General features: G+C 40.1%; 1 protein-coding gene across 4 annotated transcripts in view; it reads right to left on the reverse strand.

Moving 5' to 3' along the window:
- The window catches only part of ADAMTS18 (ADAM metallopeptidase with thrombospondin type 1 motif 18), a 126,025-nt gene that overhangs the window by 56,143 nt on the left and 47,421 nt on the right, over window positions 1-22,461 (reverse strand). For 3 of the 4 annotated variants that reach the window (XM_070500796.1, XM_070500798.1, XM_014844305.3), the window contains 6 exons: window positions 11,399-11,681; window positions 9,019-9,212; window positions 8,661-8,744; window positions 6,931-7,090; window positions 5,488-5,593; window positions 1,824-1,961 (listed from right to left, as the gene is read on the reverse strand). In XM_070500796.1, the coding sequence (XP_070356897.1) occupies window positions 1,824-1,961; window positions 5,488-5,593; window positions 6,931-7,090; window positions 8,661-8,744; window positions 9,019-9,212; window positions 11,399-11,681 (965 nt within the window). Of the gene's footprint in view, window positions 1-1,823; window positions 1,962-5,487; window positions 5,594-6,930; window positions 7,091-8,660; window positions 8,745-9,018; window positions 9,213-11,394; window positions 11,682-22,461 lie in introns of all 4 variants that reach the window. The other variant, XM_070500797.1, reaches the window with a different exon arrangement.

Raw genomic sequence — 22,461 nt, forward strand, 5'->3', positions numbered from 1 at the left:
CAAGCAAAAAAAAGAATAAAAGTTTTTGAAAGAAATCAGGAGGAAGGATATATTGAGGCATAAAGCAGAACAATTTCTCTGAGGTATGTTCAACTGGGATGAGTTGAGGAAAAAAAAATCAGCCTTAATGACGGATAATCTTAGAAAGCACCATTTACTTAAATTATCTCCATTTACTTAAATAATTAAACTATGATATCAAGGAGAGGTAAAATATCATGGTAGTTAAATGGATCACCACTAGTAGTTACGAACTTAAGGACCACCACCAGACAGATGGTGGTCCTAGTCAACCGTTCCACCAAGACCAACTCTTATACATCTCATTACCAACAATGACTTCCACAGGAGTGTTAACAGATCGACAAGAAAATGTAACACACTTAACACAGCATAGTAAGCATTCAAAGTTAGCTGTTGTTATTATTATTACCATCCCAAAGCACTTACCTATATAATATTAATGATGGAAATTCAATCTACATTGGTGACCTTGATTTATAATGTTTATTAATTCTATTCTCACATGAGCTAGAAAAGATCATTTCAGGCCCCAAATTGCAAATTTGAAACTCCTACGAAAATCTTCTGTGTGACAAAGCTTATCATTAGCAAAAGATTTGTCAATTTTTTACTATCCTGTACGAGATCTTTTGGTTAGACATCATATTTAAGCAGTTTTCCCTGTGTGTATTGCTAATTTTGTAAACATTTGCAAATAAAATGCAGTAGTACAGGTTAAGAAAAAAGTATCAATAATATCAATTCCCAAAGAAATTTTGTTAGTTTCCCTAACATTTAGTCAAAGGAAGATGAGATCAGAGCCTGAGTGTTCTTGTGAGTCAAGATAGATTAATAAAATATATATACAGTCATTAGCCATATAACAACATTTTGGTTATGATGGATCACATGTAAGATGGTGGTCCCGTAAGATTAGTGCCATAGAGCCTAGGTGTGTAGTGGGCTATACCATCTAGGTTTGTGTAAGTACACTCTATTGTGTTTGCATAATAACGAAATCACCTGATGATGCATTTCTCAGAATGCATCCCCATTGTTAAGCAATACAGAAGTGTATATAACAACTTTAGCACTGTTACAATGGTCAAATGGTCAAATATATATTATAGCTAAATAAAATCAAAGGACACTTCAAAGAGTTTCAACTTTGGGTTTATCATTTAAGATGAATCAAACAGTCTTACCTTCCTGACTCATATTTTACTGATGCAGTCTAGGAGTTCTGAGTTATCAAATGGATTTTACACATCTATCATCCCCTTTGGATGTCTTTGGACAAAGAGCTAGCTCGTGGCCATTTCAAACCAAATAGCCAATCAAGACAATGATTTTTTATAAAACATGCACAGCATTTTAGCATTTTTAATATTCTTAAGACCAAATTGATTGAGTAGATTAAAACAATTAGTCACAGTAAAAAGACAACATGTCTAGCAACTTGTGGAGGTCATAGAGGAGAGAGAGTTACAAGCACAGATCCTGGAGTCATAACAGACCCAAGTGCGAGTCTTATGTCTACAACTTACCAGCTGTATGACCTTAAACAACACCATCAACTGCCCTAAGACTCTATTTCCTCAACTCTAGAATGAGCACAAGAATGGGATTGCTGTGTGGACCAATATGTGGAGAGCATTTGGCACAGTATTAAACCTTCAATGTATTTTTTTCAATAACAATAGTAATGACAATATCATCATCATCATCAATCCACTGAGAATTGGTTTTCGCAGCTGTTGAACATCATTCACTGTCCCCACTCCAAACCTGGGAATACCCTTTGCTTTGCCCTCTGTTACCTAAGGAATTTCTTGAGATATTGCCGGCTACATGAAGACCACGAAAACACCCCATTGTTTCCTGTCAGTGTGGGAGACATGATATTGCCTTCAGCCTTCCTGCAAGGGTTGCCTTCTCCATCGTGAATCATGCCAAAACTGAAATAAAAAAAACAGTAAAGCCTTCTTTGAACCCATTTTCTAAATTATAACCAGAGGAGGAAAAAGATGCATTAAGAATCAATGAATCTAACCGGGGGACAGAGTTATCGAAATTGCAAGAAAAGAGAAAGACAAAAATGAATTACTATTCAGTGTTGTCAAAATTCATGTAGATATTCTAAAGAATGCTAAAGGCTTTGTAATATTATGTCTTGGCCACAAAATCAAAAAATGGTACACCTGCTACATAGTTCAAGGGTGAGAAAATTTTGGTCAAGATTTCTAAGCTGAAGTGATGGGATAGTCAAATTCTCTTTTTTCAAATGGCAAAATTCTTTTCTTGCCACCAATTGTGGAACTGTGGCAAGGAAGTTCAGAGCAAGTAGGAGGTAGGAACAGAGAGAAGCTGATTATAAGTTGTTTAGGGACTATTCATGCATACAGCCAGTGTGATACGCAACCTTCTCTCTAATGATCAGTTTATTAGCTGAAATCACAAACTCTGATCATAGTTAAACTCCCCTATAATCATAAACATCTTTAAGAATTCATGGTTGAACCCATCTATTGAAGGCACATGCAGGACTTCTTTTGAATGCATTTTTCTGAGAAGACATGGATTTGTCCCATTTCACCACAGAAGGTTCTAGCAAGCGGAGAGTAAAAATAATTTTAGGTAGTTTACTCCCTAGAAATCATGTTCATTACACCTAAATGATTTTCAAGTCTCCTGAGAGGTAAAATAAATGTAACATTATGTATATACCCACATATGATACATACACCATAAAGGGAGAGCTTACTTCAGGCCATATTAAAGGGGTAGTAGATGTGGCAACAAGCTTCTCTGGTCATCTTTAAAAAATTCAGTACACAGAAACGCTTTTTGTGGGGGCTGGCCCCACGGCCTACTGATTAAATTCAGTGCACTCTGCTTCAGTGGCTCGGAGTCGGTTCCCAGGCATGGACCTACACCACTCATCAGCAGCCATGCTGTGGCAGCAACCCACAAAAAAAATAGAGGAAGATTGGCACAGATGTTAGCTCAGGGTGAATCTCCCTCAAGCAAAAGAGGAAGATTGGCAACAGTTAGCTCAGGGCAAACCTTCCTCAGAAAAAAAAAGAAGAAGAAAATAAATATACGTTTTTTTAAAAAAGCTTTTTGTGTTTTTTCTAGGGAGGCAGAGGACAGAGGGACATCAGTTTTATCATTAATTTAGGTTGTTCTTAACCTAATTATTTAAAGGAGTAAAATTTGTCTAAGAATATATTTTTATGAGGCAGATATGATTCCTGTGGAAATAAATGTGTTATTCTGATATAGTCTTATTAATACAACTATCCTTTGAAGGTAGCCTATACCAAATAAATAATTATGTTATAACCATAGATATGATTTTGTTATGACCCATGTCTATAAACTAGCCATTTTTCCAACATTCCTCCCAATTTTTCAGGCAAGCAATGGAGGGATGGCTGTATCCTGTGATCCTATCAGTGAATGCCCCAGGTATTCAGAGGTGACACATTCACAAACAGGGATTTACTAACCTCAACATATACTCAGGGAAACTGTTTTTCTTCTCCTCAGCTTTGCTTAACCAGGCAAACTAACCAGGAAATGAAGGGGGTTTGTTTTGAAGACACCCTTTCTAAATATATTTGTAAAAGTCAAAAACGCAGGGAAACTTATATAAAAAGTACCAGAAGAAAGAGTGCAAGTCCCCAAAACGGGGAAGGAATGGGGAGAGATTGAAGCCATTACTGAAAGAGGAAAAGGTAGTCAAAGTAGCACTTCACTGGAGCTTTACAGACATAAGAAAACCTAGTTTCAATTGAATTTTGAACTTATGTCTGAATTTTCTAATTTAACAGCATTTTAGATGATCGTATGCATTTTCTTTAGCACATGTCAAATGTCACATTAAAATCTCATGAACTGTCTTTTTCAAAATTTAACTCTATAAGGCCATGCTATCTAGAACGGAGTATGAATTCTATTTTATCTCTATTCTTCCCCCTTACATGTGACTCTTCTCTCCCATGCTACCTGGAGAATGTCTTTGTTTTTCCCTATCTAAAATGCTGTATTTTGAGGACTAGCCGGTGGCGCAGAGGTTAAGTGCGCACGTTCCGCTTTGGCGGCCCGGGGTTCCCTGGTTTGGATCCCGGGGGTGGACATGGCACCACTTGGCAAGCCATGCTGTGGTAGGCGTCTCACATATAAAGTAGAGGAAGATGGGCACGGATGTTAGCTCAGGGCCAGTCTTCCTTGACAAAAAGAGGAGGATTGGCAGTAGTTAGCTCAGGGCTAATCTTCCTTAAATAAATAAATAAATAAATAATAAAATGCTATATCTTGATTTTGGTGACTTCAACTCTCAAGCAAGGGTAATTAAGTTTTTAATGGCCAGTAATTTGAAAACTGACAATTGTTAATTTGGACTTTATGCTGGTGAAACAAATTAAAAAATATATATTTGACATTCACAGATACTTTATTTCCTGCTCTGGACAAAATGGCCTGTGCCTAACAGGCATTTTTGCAACTCCATTCACAATACAATTGGTTTATTCATATCTTGCTAAGAAGGCGGTTGTGTAAATACATAAAATGCTGGGAAACTGTTGATAACAGCAATGGTCAAGATTCAAATTTCCTGAACAAATCTACTCATAAGAGATACTAACACCAAAATACCAATGTGCAAATTATAGTTCTGGAATGGATGATGTTTGCTTTTACATTTAATTCAGAAATTAATTGGATGCTCTGAAAATGAGCATTCAATAAAAATGTTGAAAATGCACACAAACATTCCTAAACTCATACATCCAAAGAGTGCTGCCTTTTGAAAGAGTCATTTTGTAAAGCAGTATGCTATTCTAATGCCCATGCTATTGCTCAAACAATGTTTGAAAATTCTCTGTAAAATTGTCTCCACGCCAGATTATATGCCTCATAAAATAAATTCATCTCATTACTCTTAGGTTTCTCACTCCTCATTCCTAACTCTATCCTCACAAAAGACCTACTAACACCAATTAAAAGACTATTAAGTACATGCAAAGACACCAATACAAAGAATATCCAGTGTATGCATCAAAATTTCTTAAACAATTAGCACCATTACATTCTTGGAATTTGCATGTCTCTCTGATTATTTCCTTTTATCTAAGGAACTAAAAGTACCTTCACTGTATCAAAACATGGACTAAAATAAAGAAATGCCTAGAAGACCAGAGGGCCCCTTAGATAGAACTTAGCATGCCTAGTATACGTCTAGGTGTCCATTTCTACAAACCATGTAATACTGTGTAGCTATTAAATGTCGTTTTTAGAAAGAGCAACATCAACAATGGTTAGCCTTTGCTGGGCCTTTCTTAACGTCAGGTACTACTCTAAGTGTTACACAAGATTTATCCTATTTATTCTACCTAGATCAATAATAATCACTAGAGGAATGCCAATGAATTGCCCAACCAGTCTTCACACAAAGCGGTGAATGAAGGGGTCACTTACTTGTGCCCTGACTCATGAGCGATGGTGAAGGCCAGGCCAAGTCCTGTGTCCTCATTGATGGTACAACTTCGGTACTTACTGCACATCCCACTGATGGGGGCAAACCCTATTGAAGGAGCAATTTTAAGAGTTAGTCCAAAGAAAATACACACAGATACCTGATCATTTCTTAGGTCCTCAAAATGTTCTGCACAGCTTTAGTTTAACAGATTAAAGTATTTAATTTTTTTGCAGGAAAACACTAACGGTATATTGTTCTCTGTCCTGTCCAAATAGATAAATGCAGCATTTAACATTTTCTTGCTTTTTAAAGGTATTGTCATCAATTGACCTCCTAACAACCCTGTGAAATGTGAGTATTGCAACTCCTATTTTACATACAGAATAGTAAGTCATAGGACATTTATATGCCTTATCCAAATATCTTTATTATTTGGGTCAGAGCAATTGCTGAAATGATAGTTAAACCGACACAAAATGTCCACTTATAATCAAAGCTCAAGGTATATTTTCTAAGAGAACACATATCCCAGTCTGATTCTAAAGCAGATAACGTGGAAAGGCCTAAAAAATGTGAGAAGATTAAATTCATTTTTCTCCTATTCACTATAATGTGATAAATGCTCCTGTTCCCCAAAACTGCTTCCTTCTAAGAGTAATAAAATATTCCAGCCAGTCCTTGATACTATCTTGAACTACCTTATAGTGTTAAACGTCTTCCTTCCAGTTTTGGGTCCTCATAACCAGCAGAACAAGGCTATGCACCCAGTTAGTATTAAATACACACTGGGAATTGATTGCACCCATTTCGCTGCCATAATATAAGTGAGATCATATGGACAACCTAAGGTATAGGCACATATCATGGGTGGAACCATCATCATCACCACCATCATCATCAACAATGATCTAGATGATTATGAATTCATCAAAAAAATTGTTAAATTCCTACTATATGCAATGGAATATGCTAGAAAATATAGTACCGATGTAAAAGATTTCATCCTTACTCACTATCTTGTACAAATATAGAAAAGCTGAGTCCTTCAAAGGTCAAGTAACAGTCTAAAGGAGGCGCTGCTACCTAGAGGCACAGGTAAGTACCATGGAGCCGGGTCAAATTCTCTTCAACTACCCAGTTCTGCAGTCATGATGCTAATGGAATAACCCACAATTTATCTAGTTAAACAACTTTTCCCATGCCTCAAGGGTGATCAATAGAATTAACAGAAAAATGCAAAAGGAAAAAAGCAAATGGGCTCCCCATTCCACACTGAGTTCAGTTAATCAGAACAGAATTTACCAGCAGCTACAGTGAGGATACTCACAATCTAAAGATTAGTCTCCTCATTAAGGATCATAAGGGCCACCCACCCAATAGAAAGCTTCCATACTGTGTTTTCTGCTAACGTAAGTTGCACGAAGCCTCTGTTCATACCATACCTAGAGTGTCACACGGTTCATTCTTCCAGGAGCAAATATCAAATCCCGTGAGTAAGATGGCGTGGTCATGCCTCTTGCCATTCTTTCCAATGAGGGCAGACTGCCACTGACAAAAACTATTCAGAGACTGATCTGCATGATGATTGATCAATAATCCTCCCTATGGGAAACCCACACAAATCAGAGTGTGAATTTGTCACAGAGATGAGAATGCTGAATCGTTCCATTTGTACAGGCAAACACAGAAACATCATGTTTCTAGGGAGAAAGGTCAGTAGAGGAAAACACTTGAGCTAAGGTTGGAGACAACTGGTAAAAAAATACAACATAAAAACAAAAACTATTTTGGGTAAATGCTTACAGTATTTAAAGTAGCTACAGAGTTTCAGTAATGTAGTTTATGACCAATTGTATTTCTACAACAAACAACTTGACATCAGTTAGGGACATCTTTGTTCATCTCATGCTGGTACCACCTTTATAAAACTGTCATAACTTTTAAAACATACGCAGTTATGAATTAATGGTGACAAAGTTCAATGCCTTCCTCAGGAAGGCAGGAGTAAGTTAGTGAGCATAGCTTATTTACCCCATGTCAAAGTTTCCAGCAAAGAGCTTGGCCCATCATAGGTTACAATGAATCAATCAATACAATGAAAGCTCAATGAATGGATGAAGAAACAAATAGAAGACTCTAAAGGATAAGATAGGACTTGCCCTTAAAATAATTCTTTATCAAAATGTTTGCCTAAAACTATTGACTTGGGTCAAGTTGAGGGTTTGTAGACAAGATCTTTAATTATCAGTGAATTAGGATGCCACTGGCTTCAAAGTCCTTGGGCAAAGTATAAGTGGTAGGTTAAAGACAAAAGTGGCTCCAAAACAATATACACCCTTTTCCACCTTTCTAAAATTCCAAGGATAATTTGACAAGTTGTTGACCTGTGTAGCTCGACACACCTGGGCAATTAGATTCATTTTCGTCTTGTCTCTGACTCTCTGCTTTGTACGTTTGTTACTGAGGTTACAGATGAAGAGGAAAAGCCACAGGGGACTTAAAAACAGTCTGTTTGATTCGTAATCCCACTTCAGAAAAATACATTTTCAACATCAAAACGCTGCAAAGCACAGTGTGCCATGCAATTTAACACTATATTATATGTTCTGGTTTTATAATTTGCCCCATGCCCCTGTCTTGTACCTCACTGTAATCAATTCAAGGGCAGTTAAATAGTCCTTGTTTATTCTCTGCAGTGCCTAAGATGGTGTGGGGGAGATAACAGGTTTACTACAAGAATTTTAGAATGACTTATTTTGAGTATATTTTCAAAACATCCTTTTGCGTTTACCTGCAATTACCCAGCATATCCAACTTGCAAAATCCAACTAACCCTTAAGTCTATCATCAAGTGCCCCTTCCTTGTGAAGCCTACATAATATTTAATTTTTATATATAGTGTAACATTTATCTTTTATATTTATATGTATATGTGCATACTTAATTATATTTTATGTGGCATTGTATATATATGCATATATAATTATTTTGTGATGTTTTAGTTATTTGAATACACAACTCTATTAGACTGTACTTTCCTTGAGGGTAGCATCGGCATATTTTCAAATTTGAATTTCTAATGACCAGTACATGGATTGTCACATAGTAGGTATCCAGTAAGTGTATCCTGAATGCTGAATGAATGAAGGAATAAATGAAGTCTGCCACTCACAGGTTCTTGTTCCAGAAGAATGAGGCTCACCACAACAATGTTTATATCACTTCCAATGGTCCCATCTTTAAATAGGCTGGAAACCTGTTGAAACCATTGAAATCAAACAAAAATAAAATCCCAAAATATCCAAAACTGTGGGGGGAGAAGGAAAACCAATCAACCATATTTATAAGTATATAGGCTTCAATTTTACCAAATATATGTCCACATGAAACCAATTTCCTTAAATAAAACTCGGGGTTTTTTTCCAATAAAATCATGCGGCTACTTCTGCTATTCAACTCATGCAAGAGAATTCTACGATCTTTAGCTGTTCTGGAGAGCTGGAGGATTGGAGTTCTGACAACCCCCTTACCATGTTCATGACTGTGAGAATGTACGTGGTGACATTTGCCTTGCTGTGCTTTTCCACCATTTTCTTGTCCGCCACCACAAGGGTTTCCACGTTTAGACCCTTTTGTGACTTTCCGGCTGATCTTCTGGGCCGCCCTGCGCCCCCGTATTCATCAAACCTGAGATAGGTGTCCTCTGGGGGAGGCTTGGGGGCATCTACAATGGACATAAGAGCATTTGGGAAGGAAATCAGTAGAGAACATCTGGGTGAGATAGACAGAAATCTGAACAAGGAGGAGAGAGACGATTTAACCATCACTTCACTAATCCACTGGTAAGTGATGCCATTGCTGCCTGTCCTTGGGCTTTGTACCTTGCATCTGCTCAAGAAAGACTCATTCAACAGAAGTATGGATGGATGGGTGGGTGGGTGGAATTCAAAAACGCTCTACAGAGTAAAAGAAGACAAGCTACAGTTGTAGCCAGTAGAGTGGGTCAAGAAAAATCAATATTTCTTGAATTGTCTTTTTAAAAACAGAAAATGCTCATTTTATTTTATTGCTAAAAAACTGCAGAAATAGACACTATCCTTTACATCTGAATTCATGATAACACTTTATATATTATTTTCTAAATAAAATTTAGAAATATATATCCTGTAGAACACTGTCCGTATCTTATACTCTTGTCTCATCAACACAAACTTTAATGTGGTGCAGAATGAGTGGTCAATAAGGACTGGCTGACCCGATATTGACTTAGTTACTGGGGAAACAGCACTGTCAGGGGTGATATTTAAAACTATATGATACTTTTTAACAGGTAAGATGGGGTCACCACCTTAACAGAATGGATACTGGCCATAACTTTGAGCAGAGACCTGGGAGTGCCTGTTGGGTCAGGCATGACCCCTTTAGTTAATGGATAGTGACAACCCAAGGGTTGCTGGGGTGGAAGATGGCATTTGGAGAGCTCAGGACAGTAACTGTGTATTACTAATGCAGAAATACTTTAACAACTGGAATAGTCATAATAGTAAAGTCAGCTTTCCACAGAGTGAAATTAAAAGATCAAATCATCCAGAGTTAGATTCAAAACCTTAGGTTGTCCACATTGATGAGTGACCTTGAGTCTCAGGTCCCCATCAATGAAAAGAGCCTAATACCCAATCATAAGGTTGCTCCAGAGATTAGTTTTGATATCTCATATCCAATACGTACCATGGCCTCTTTGAATAACACTACTGTTCTTAATACCACTGTTATTATAGATCCATGCCAAATAGATGTTCCTTAATGAGGATATTTCAATAACACCCAAACCCCAAAACCAATTAAAATGGTAGAAGCTGTCTTTCATTATTGCTCCTGATCAACATCTCAGAGACACCAGTTCCTCTTCTCCATGGATAAAACTGTCATCTGACTGCTCTGTCCAACTCGGTACTCACTTGCCACTCAAGACTACTGAGCCTTTGAAATGTGGTAGGTGCCACTGGAGGAACTGAAATTTCTATTTTATTTAATTTTAATTAAAAAAGTAATACTTGATTCCGTTATTGAAAAACTTGATGTTTGGAGCAACTTGAGTATGTAAATCTAGTTTTTTCAATGTTAAATTTTATAAAAACCTGGAGACAGATTAAATATTTCTGGTGAGAATTTGTCACTTGATCCAAAATTGTACTGTAAGTGTAAAATAAATACTAGATTTCCAAACCTTAATATGAAAAAGAGAATGTAAAATACCTCATTAATAACTTATTATATTGATTACATGTTGAGAAAATATTTTGTATATATTGGGTTAAATAAAATATATTATGAATTACCTATCTTTAAATTTTTTTAATGTCACTACCAAAAAATTTAAAATTACATTTGGGGCTGGCATTATATTTCTAAAGGACATTGCTGGTCTAGAAAATGCAGAAGGTTGTTCCTGGGTCATAAACCATGCCCAAGGGTCCCTGTGTTTCACTGCCACCTCCACTCAAGTGCTAATGTTGTTTTCTGGGAAGTTTCTTCTTAAAGTCCTCAAAAGGAACCCCAACCACAGCTGGGAGTCACCTCTGATTTCTTTCATCATTTGGAAGACTGAGTACTTTTCTCATGAGCACAGAAACCAAAATGATACAGTGGAACCTTTGACTAAAACCTAGGAGAGTCTAGAAGAGCAAAGAGAAAAAAAAAACGCCTATCAGAATCTTTCCAGTTTTACCTAGAACTAATCATCCAGTTTCTCCCTGACAAGGATGATTCCTGGTCTGTCTCCAAGACTAGCTTCAGAGGGTGCTTAGTGTAGCCCCATTTCAACCCGCAAAATCAGCAACCCAACAGCATTTGAGAAAACCTGTCAAGGGCCCCCAGAAGAATAGAACAAGAAAAAGTTTCCTTACATACATTTCTTGCGTCGTCCACAAAAATGATGCTTTTGCAACCTTCGATGGCGATGCTCTCTTTCTTGACTCTGGGGTGTGTGGGGAGAGTGACTTGGGGGGTGACCAAGAAAATTCTGGCTGGAGCCCGGGTTGCCCAGGCAACGCTGGACCTTCTCCTCGGCTGTCCTTTTATACAGTACGTGAGGATGGTGGCCAGCAGGTGAGCTGTAGTTGTGTTCCTGGGCCAGGAGCTGAGGTAACGGCGAGATGAGGAATTCATTTTTTCGTGTCCTTATTAGACCTGACTAAAAAGCCGAATACAAAGGAGATATTAACAATTCCGTGGGTCCCTTTTGGTGGGACGATTTTTAGCAGTTGTTTCTTGGCTACTTCCTGTGTGCAGGCAACTGTGCCAAATGCTTGGCATGTATCATTTCATTTTATCTGCACCATTAGCCATTGCAACTATTATTACCCCCGTTTTACAGATGAGAAAACTGAGGCTAAGATAGGAAGTGGGAAAGCTAGTAGTGGCACCCAGAGTTCTCTACCCTCAGACGCAGGGCTCTTAGCTACTATTTTAGGCTGTCAATCTTGTTTGTGACTGAAGGGCTGAGCCATAGGACATCTGCAGATAAGTCTGCATCTATGACAAGGCAGACACTGTGATAAACACTGGAAGAAGTAATGAATTTAAAAACAGTCCCGTCCTCAAAGAACTCAGAGTATAAACAGTAAAAACAAAGACATTCCATCTTGATTTCATGAGTGCTAAGTAAAAAGACTAGCAAGGAGGGCAGAGAAAGGAGTGAGCGGTCACTGGGTATCTCTAAGTAGGGGTCTGGGGAATCTGATGAGGAGCATCATTACGAAGAGACCTATCTGCTAAGTGGAGAAGAAAGAAGGGATTCAGAAGCCCACGCCATCTCAGCTTTGCTTTCCAAGTTCATGGCACAATACGTGTATCTTTGTACCTGATATTTCAGCTACAATACACCCCTGCCTTTCTCTCAGCATCCTGTACCCCCTCTTCCCTGCACTTGGTCTAGAATTTCCCTGTTATCCAGGCCCTGCTATGAAAGTGTGGCCTGTGGACCAGCAGCTTCAGCCTCACCCAGGAGCTTGTTAGAAATGCAGATTCTCAGGTCTCACCCCAGACCTGCTGAATCAGAATCTGAATTTTATTTAGATCCCCAGGTGATCTGGGTGCCTCTTAAAATTTGAGAAACACCAATACAGACAATTCTTAAACTTTGCTGAATATTAGAAACACCTGGGGATCTTTAATACACACACATGCACGCCCATGCACAGAGTCACTCACTCCCAGGCAGAATCCCACACCGCCCAAAACAGAATCTCTGTCCTTGTGATGGATGTATCAGAATTTTTTTAACTGCCCAGATGAGTATTCTAATGTACAAATGAGTTTGTGAACCAGTGTTCTAGCCCTTGCCGCATTCATGTGCAAAATGGGGAGAATTCTTCCTGCCCTCGCCACCTTACAAGGGGAGAAAAATAACCATCATAGAAGCCCTTTATACACTCTCAACTGCAGCAGTTGAGATGACTGACTGACTGATGAGCGACTGAATCAACACATGTTCACTGAGCACCAGCTAGGTGCCAGGCACCCGGGTAAGAGCTGTGCATACAACTATGCAGGAGCTTCACAAATAGAGCATGCGGTTTACGGGAGCCAGACACAAATATTCAAGTATGGTACAGAACACAAGGGGGTGACAGGGTGAGGGCAGGTTTCCATGGGAACATAGAGGCTTGGCACCTAACCCAGCCTGTGGGGGATGGGTGGCATCAGAGGGGCTGTCCCAGGCCTTACGTTGGCCCTATGTTAGGATTCAGCTTCTCATTCCTAAAAGGAGTCCCAGAATGTGTGGTTTGGTCCTGAGTTTCCTTCCACTTCAGAAGTCTGCTGCCTTCTGAAAGACTGTCTTATTGGGTGCAGCCCTGACAGGATGTCTAGAAACCAAACACAAAGATAGATGCTTTCCCTCATTCAGCAAACACACCGAGCGCCTAATTCATAGCCCTGTTCTAGGCAGTGGCATAAAGAAAAGAGGTATACACTAAACAAATACAACCGTTCACATCCATGTCCTCAAGGAGACCATGGGAGAAGAGAATAGATCAGCAAGATAAATAGTTAAATAAGCAAAATCTCACAATCCTAGAAATCCTGTCTACCACATCTTCCAGCCGCATCTCAGAGCAGCCCACCCTTCCCCACCCAGCCCAGGGTCCCTGCGAGAGGCTTTCATCGCCTCTCATTGGGGTACTGTGTCTAGTCTCTCAACTCTCCCCCACCCAGTCCTCTCCACTAGGGTCTCCTCACAGCAGCCAGAGTCCCCGTCCAACATGAATCAACTCATTCCACGCCCTCCGGTATTACTCTAATCTGAATCTCTTTTCCTGGCCCATAAATCTCTGCATAATCTGCTCCTTGTGAAGGCTGGCAGCTTTATCTGTCCCCTCTCCTTCCCATCATTCTACACAGGACTCTTCTTTCACTTCTTGAATCGACTACGTTCTTTCACTCGAAGGGGAGCAGAATTTGCCATCCCAAAATATGCCTGTTTGGCCTAAGGATTATCTTGAGCTAGTTATTTTTAAGAAACAGCACACACAGAAGCAGCTCTGAAAACCCAGAAGTTAGCCTTTTGTAAGAGACATTTACATTTATAAGAGGAATCTCCCTCTGTAAGGGTGCCTCCCTCTCTGTGGCAGGAGGAGAAGGATGACTCTAAATCTCTGGAAACTCCTCCCAATGGAGGAGGAAACCGCTTAAATCTGCAGAACAGCCTTTCCCCTATTTGCTGTGCTTTACCTGTCACCTCTCATAACTGCCCCACCCCCAACATCTTCTTTTGTCTTTAACTAGATATAGTACTTAAGGTGGTGGCTTGGGCCATATGGGGGAGTTACTCAGTTTTCCTGGGTATCTCTCATGTATACAGGATATTAAACTTCTGCTTTTCTCTTGTTTATCTGTCTTTTACACAGGGGTGTCTCAGCCAAGAACCTAGAAGGGTAGAGGGAAAATAATCCTTCCCCCTACCACACTCTTAGCCGAGTCTGCAGTCACTTTTTCTTTCACTGCCATCTTCTCCCACAGACTTGCTTGGCTTTCTGTTGCTCACTGCTTATGTCTCAGCTTAAACGTCACCTCCTCAGAGAAGCTGTCCTCAAGACCCTGTTTAAAATTACCCTCCCCCACTTCCAGATTATCTCAGGTCACAGTTTATTTGCTGTGTGTCTATGTTCAATGATGGAAACAGACAAACTCAACCTTCTCCCCACCACCTCTGACACACAGTGTCAGCGTACACTCTGTGACTGCAGGAGCAGCATCAGCAACCTGGGGGCGTGCCGCACATCATCAGCTAGTGAGTATTTGCTTATTAGTCTATAAACATTTGCGAATAAGTGAATTAAAGAATCGCAGAGCGGAGGAGATACGGAGGGCATACCAGGCTCCCCCTCCCTTAACAGCGGAGGGAATCCACAGCTGGGAAGCGACATGTTCAGATTCACAAAACCCATGAAGTCTTTCTGCATTACAGGTGTGAAGCCGCAAGCACTCCACGCAATACCATATCTAAACCCCACGTCCTCCCTGTGAGGGAATCCCGGCTGGAAGCACAGGTAGAACCAGGTCTCTCACTCTCTCGTCTAACCCCGGCCTCCCAGTGCCCTCGCCGCTTCCAAGCTATAGGAAGACAAAAGGCACCACTGACAGTCTGCACCAGACAGAGCGAACAGCTACGAGCAAAAAAACAGCGAGTTCTCCATGAAAGCCCTCCAGGCTTTCTAACTTCCTAACTTGGTTAAACTAACAGCAAAGACTTAAATCACTTACTTGCCTTAACTGGACTAACCATTTCAGAAGCTTTATTTTCTCCCTGCTTCATGAGAACTGTAGGCAACGCAAACGCAGAGGGAAAACTTCTGTTTTGAGAAAGCCATAAAAAATCATAAAATTGTCATCCCATATTGGGACAAACACACTGGGCCCACATAGCCCTCTATTTTCAGTTCAGAGTGACAAAGACAGAAATTGAGAACAATTCTTTATCACAAAGATTTTACAGTGCTGGATATTATGGAAGAAAAATATTCTTTTTTGGGTTTAGTTTGATGGAAAACATTGCAGTATCACCAAATAAATACATTTTATAATTTAAAAATATAAACCCGGTACATCCAAAAGGAACCATCTGTTTATTTGCAGAATGCGTGAAGCATTTTGTTACGGAACACATGCGAAGTTCTGGCTAAGTAGTGGTGATCAGGACAGATCCATGGTCTCATGTAGCTTCCAGCTAAATGAGGGAAACAGGGATTAAACAAGTAAAGATTACAAAGGGAAATGAAACATTTCTTTGTGTAAAGTATGAAGAAAAAGAACAGGGTTCTGTGAGAGAAAATAACAGAAAAGATGAGAAAAGTGGGGAAACTAATTTTAGAGTGGAAGGTCATGGAACGCTTTTCTGAGGATGGGTGTTTCCACTGAGACCAGAACCCTTTTCTGGATCATGCAGGGGAAGCCTAGGTGGACTAAGAGATGGACACCTCAGAACTAAAGAGGGTAGAAGCTGGAGAGGGAGGGGAGGGGAGTGGGGATCGGAGACCCAATGGCCTGCTAAGAAGGAGATTGAGTGTGTGGACACCCTTAAGCTTCCAGTAGGCTAGAGGAGGACAAGAAAGGCTCCAAGTCCATAGGCGTGTGGGTACCACAAGCTGAGAGCTGGCCTGACTCCCCACCCAAGGGGATTCCTTTCCCTAAGACCACCAAGGGAGACAGAGGTAAAGAACTGGCTGTGTCCTCTTCTGGGCTGAAGGGTCTGCTCGCAATATTGTCCCCACATTAAACATTCAATCTTTTCCGATTTGAAAGACCTGGAAACTCAGTCACCTAATTTAGCTGGTAAGTTTAAAAATTAAATGGCTACTGACCAAGAGTGAATATTCTATTCAGATCATATTTCGCCATTTAACACTTTTTAAAAGCAGGTAATATAAGTTTTATTTGTTAGCAGTTGTTTCCTATTTTAGATTTCAATGGCTGAAATAATTCTCAAAGGACTCAGAACAGGTATAAACTACACTTTGAGAAATTTCCCTTTAAAACATTCTCCCTATAGGTCATATTTCAACTCCATTAAAGGCTTTGGATTTAACTGAAAAAGGGAGACCTCAGATTCTGATATAGTTGACAAATTAAGTGGTGGTATGAATACACAATTTGTTTTAAAAAGTTTAGAATGAACAGCCTTAAACGTTAATGAAAATTACGAAGCTATAAACCCTTTGAAGGTAGAGTTTTCAAGTGTCTTAAGTGACATATCCTAGTGCTTATACCTATCAAATAATCCAAAACTAAAAGACTTAACGATGTTTGCTAAAAGTGGACCAAAACTTCAAGTGGGAATAATATAGGTAAATCTTAAAGAAGTATCTTGAAATAAGAGTTAAAAAAAAAAATCCCATGCACAATATCATTATTCTATTTCTGCTTTTAGTAAAGACTAACTGATAGATAAACCAAGTAGCCCCCTTGAGGCTGGCTGGAAAAATATTGCCAAAGACACATATTTGCAGTTATCAATAATCAACTTCTTTTCCATTAAAAAATGTTTAACCTACTTCCAACAACCAAAAAAATTTATTTCAATCAAGACATCACATTCCTTTTTAAGTAAGCATTGTTTTATCCAAGCAATAGCACTAAACAAAATAATTGATTTGTTGCCCAACATGTATGAGGACACCCCAAAGGAGAAATCTCAGTTCAGAATAAGCCTTCACCGATTCTGAAGACCCTCTCTCTTATCCACCTGCCCTCCACTGAAAAGAGGTAGCATCAGGCCAGCGCCAGTGGCCTAGTGGTTAAGTTCGGTGTGTTCGGCTTTGGGACCCCAGGTTCGGTTCCCAGGCATGGACCTATACCTCTCCTCTGTCAGTGGACGTGCTGTGGTGGCGGGCCACATAAAAAAAGAGGAAGACTGGCAGCAGACATCAGCTCAGGACACATTTTCCTCAGGGAAAAAAAAAAGATAGTTACTGCTGGGAGATAAAAAGCGAAGTAGACTTTCTGGAGAATATGGCAGAAGGCACCATGATCATGGACAAGAGCTCTCAAGTTACGTGCGGGTCATCTGATTAGATGGGACAGGTAAAGGCCCACCTCCTCCCAGCAAACACCTGAGCAGATCACTCCCAGGCCATTCAACAGATGCTCATTGAGCATTCTGCCTGTGGCACATGCAGCTGCAGCACTGGGCAAAGACGATTTACCCAGGTGACCCCTGACCTCATCGAGGCAGGTGGACTCTCCACCCTCTCTCAGTCCCTATGGCTTCCTGAGTCACATTGTTAACGATGGATCAGGAAAAAAAGTCTGAAAGTCTTGCTGCAGAAGTTCTTAGAAATGCCTATTTTCTATCTCCTTCCTAGCCTGAGATGTTTGGTTACTTCTTCAAACACTCCAGCAGGCTCAGAATGAATTATCCTATTCTTTCACTTAAGCTAACCAAATTTGGCTCCAAGACAATATTAACTAACGTGGCTTTGACCATATGCAATGGTTTATGCTACTGACGGAAAGATGGATTGTCTCAGCCCCTTTCTTCAAAGCACTTAAATAATGCTGTCTGTACTGGTATAGGGGATGCCATTCCAGTGGTTCTTAAGAGATATTAATGACACACTGATGAAACTTACTTATTTGGTTAATTAACAATAGTTCTATCGAAATAAACACTTAATGACTTCAACAGCCCAAATTTCATGAAACCGGAATACGGTGGTTCACAGCTCGACATTAGGTTGGAAATGTAAGCCAACTCTGTCCAAATTATGCCTGTGCCCCTTCTCAGAAGGGCATGTACCTCCAAAAAGCTCTATTTTTTAAAAAATAATGTATTAATATCAAAATGGTTGACATGCTTACCATAGCCTATTATATAAATTTTAATATTCATTTCAAAAAAATTAAAGGCACAAATACTCATAAATGCACACGGTTTTTATAAGCAGTCACAATCTATGTTTCAACATTTATATATCAATCCAAGTGATTTAATTGTGATCAGTAGGTGCTGGGGAGTCTCTCTCCTCCTCCCTCTCCCCAGCTTCCTTTACCACCCCTCCTGGAGGAATAGGTCATTCTTCCCTCTATACGACACAGTGCAAGGCATTCTATCTGCAAAATCTCATCTGACTCTCACAACAGTTCTACTTGATGGGGACTTCTGTTAACCTCTCTACAGCTCAAGGCTGTCTGACCACACAGCCTTCCCTTATTCTTAAACATACATCCTATTAGGATTCAGGAAAAGTTCCAGAAACACTGTATTGTATAATGAAAATTTGCTAAGAGAGTAGAACTTAAATTTTAAAAAAAAGGTAAACAGGGGCCAACCCAGTGGCATAGTGGTTAAGTTTGCATGCTCCACTTTGGTGGCCCAGGGTTCACAGGTTTGGATCCCAGGCGTGGACCTATACACAGTTCATCAAGCCATGCTGTGGTGGCATCCCATATACAAAATAGAGGAAGACTGGCACAGATGTTAGCCCAGGGGAATCTTCCTCAGGCAAAAGGAGGAAGACTGGCACAGATGTTAGCTCAGGGCCAATCTTCCTCACCACAAAAAAAAAGTAAACATGTGAGGTGATGGATATGTTAATTAACTCAATGGGGGGACTCCTTCTGCAATGTGCATGTAGATTATATACATTGTATATATGTCATATACATTGTATATGCTTACATCTTTATATATCTTACAATTTTAATTATACCTCAGTAAAACTGAAGAAAAAAAGAAAAGAAAGTTCTAGAGAGGGTATGACTTTTTGGGGGGGGTAGGGTAGCAGCCCAAATCACTGACTCTTAAGAACAAAATACTTCTGGGCTGGCTTAATGTAGGTCCTAAGCTCCTGTCAACTACCTTTTACTGCCACTTCAGATGAATCCAAAGGACATACAGAGATACCCACCAACTCAGGTCTTCTAGAAACGAAGGCTGGAATCAAGTGATATTACAACCAGAGAATCATCCTTTTGGCTTCCCCTTTAATTTTCACACCAAAGGGAGGGTGTGCAGCAGTGTCACTGAGATTCTTCTCCACGGATCTGGAGATAACTTGCTCAACTGTTCTCTAGAATGTGGTCTTACTGGACATTCCTAATCTAGTTCAGTTTTCACCCTGCAACGCTCTCATGTCCTCCCTTCTAGGGTATTGGAAGTACTTTCAGGGCAAGGCTGGGCTACTCTTGGCAACAGCCATGGCATGTGTTGTACATCAGAGGTACTCCACACATCTTTGGGGGAGAGATACACAGAATAATAGGGAAGAGAAACTACATCTTCCCAGCCCCTTGGATAGCTAAATATGCCCTGACAATCAGCAAGAAGGAGAGATGTCACAGCTGCAGGACCCTTATAAGCAGTTTGGTCATGAAGACATTCTCATCTAAGGAAGACTAAGGAGGGAGCCGTTCACAGCCTTGTGTCACATAATCCTCTTTGCTCCAGCCTCTTCCTGAGAATAAGATCATTTCAAAGGAAGCTTAAGGAAAAATGTCATTTGGAAAATACATGACTGCCATAATGGCTGTTGGTTAATTGTGAGGGACCAAGTTGAGATAGCTAGCATGTCTGGATTTAATGGAAACCAGATTTTTCACGAACCTCACATGGGAGCACGCAGCCAGTCTTTCCCTCTAGATCATTCCAGGCTTTGGTGCTGTGTCTGCTAATAACAGACCTCCTCTTTCACATGTCACGTGAGCATCCTCTGGAAGGGGCGGGGGGGGGTGCTAAATATCTAGGAGCTGATGATTATACTTTATCTCTGTCTAAGCTGTGTTTTAATGTGAATTTCAGAATCGAAATTCGTACCCCCAACCTCAAATCTCCATCTTTCCCAAACAAGGTCCTACGGAATGTGACATTATGCAGTTAAGAATGTCGACAAATTTCAATATACGATTGATCTTTTGAACTCCTAACTCTGTTCTGCCCTGAATTCTCATTCCAGTTTAGCCACATATCACCCTAGGCCTAGAATAAAGAGGTGACCTCCTATCTCATCTCCCTGTTGGCTTACCCTCTCTTGTTCCAAAGTTATTTTTCTAAAGCATCATTCTGAACAGGTCACATTCATGCTGTATTATCACAAGGTGACTGTCAGAACAAGAAATACGGACTTCAAACCACCTTGTAGTCCAGTCTAATCCAAATCCAGCCCCAGGTAGCCTCTCTACTCAACTTCTACCCTTTCTACTGAGCACCAGGTACGCGGGCTCCATCACTGTTCCATCAACAGGACAGCCAGGCTCCCATCCCAGGGCCTTTGTTGTTGCTGTTCCCTGTGTCTACAACATTCTGTCTTCAGATACCTCACTTTGTTTAGATTTTTGCCCAAAGATCACCTCTTCGAACCACCCTATAAAAACAAAGCAAACCTTGCCATCCTCCATCTCAGTCAGATTTTTCTGTAGAGCCCGTATCATTACTTGATGGTCCATCGTGTAGCTGTTTGCTTCTAAGTTGATAGCCCGTCACTCCTATTAGCTCCATAAAGCCTGGGGTATGTGTCTGTCTTATTCATTTTCATATGTCCAGTATCTGGCACATAAGTGCTCTATAAATATCTATGGAATTAATCAATGAGCTGGAAATAAGGCAACAAGTTTGGTACTAAAGGAGACATAAAAACAAGCAAGACACTGATGCCTGCACTTAAGGATACTTTTGCTACCGGAGACAAACATATAATGAGCTACTCAGATATATTTCATCCCTTTCTGATTTACTTGCCCTTCCCATAGGCTTCCATACCACCCTGCACTTTGCCACAGCACTTATCAAAGGGGGCTACAATCTTCTTTCCTTGTAATGTAAATCCCTGCAAAGTACAGATAATGTACTTGACTTTGTGCCCTTGGAACTCAGCGGGCATTGGCATAACACTCAAATCATGCTGAATGAATGAGGGAACACAGAAAATTCTGTGGGAGTACAAAGTCAGAACACCTCTGAGGATAACATTCCAACTCTTGGACGGTGATGAAAGGCTGAGGGTTCTGAAGGGAAAAGTCATAAGAACCAATCTATGTTACAGAAAACTGGCTGGACCCAAGTTGTAGGGACTCGCTGCCTCCCGTAACGGAGAAGGATAAATTAATTTACATTTTATATTCTGCCTGGCATTATTGTGAAAAAATTTAGACAAAAATAGAAAATTATATAAAGAGCACACATTAGCTAACATCCCGTTTGTCAACTCCCACCATAGCATCTTTGATCCAGATTTTTTTAAAAGAGCCTATGTATTACAAACATAGGTATTCAAGATTAAAATCTAAATTCTCAGTAGTGAATCAATTAAGATGGATATTTTCATATAAGATTAGTATCACTTGCTATTAAAACCTAACTCCTTGCTATCTGAAAATCAATAATCAATACATCATTGGTACTGCTTGTTGTTTAAATTCTCACCAAATTTATTTGGTTTCTCTGTTCTGAGAGTAAGGAATTTATGTAGTCAAGATTAATACATGTTTGCGAAAAATAGTGATTTTTCTAGAAGGAACAGTTGACATGGGTCCTGTGACTCAGCTGGAGCTGCATAAATAGCGTCTGCCATATTTGCAAGATAGTAGAGGAATCATTTTTGCAATCAATGATGTTCCTCCATTCCCAAGACTGCTGCCTGCTGAAGCGCAGCATCAGGAAGACATATGTTTTCACTTGTTTCTGTAGTGGTGATGTGTTATGTCAAGCTCTCCACCCCACCTTGCCCTGTCTTTCTTGGAACTGACAGCATTCATTTGTTAAAAAGACAGCTGGAGCTGGAAGCCACGCCAGTAACCAGCTGTTAGAGATGTGTGAAGCATGCCACGTGGCGTCAACCCATTGGGTACCTGCACAGGGGGCTGGATGACTGACTGGACTTCCCAAGCTCTCCCAGGGGTGGTGTGGAAGTGCCAGGATGAACACCATGTTGGAAACGGCTGTCCCAATTTTCCTCAATTACTTGTCTTCTCCTGCCCCT

This window comes from Equus asinus, chromosome 28, assembly GCF_041296235.1.
Source record: "Equus asinus isolate D_3611 breed Donkey chromosome 28, EquAss-T2T_v2, whole genome shotgun sequence".
Classification (NCBI taxonomy): domain Eukaryota; kingdom Metazoa; phylum Chordata; class Mammalia; order Perissodactyla; family Equidae; genus Equus; species Equus asinus.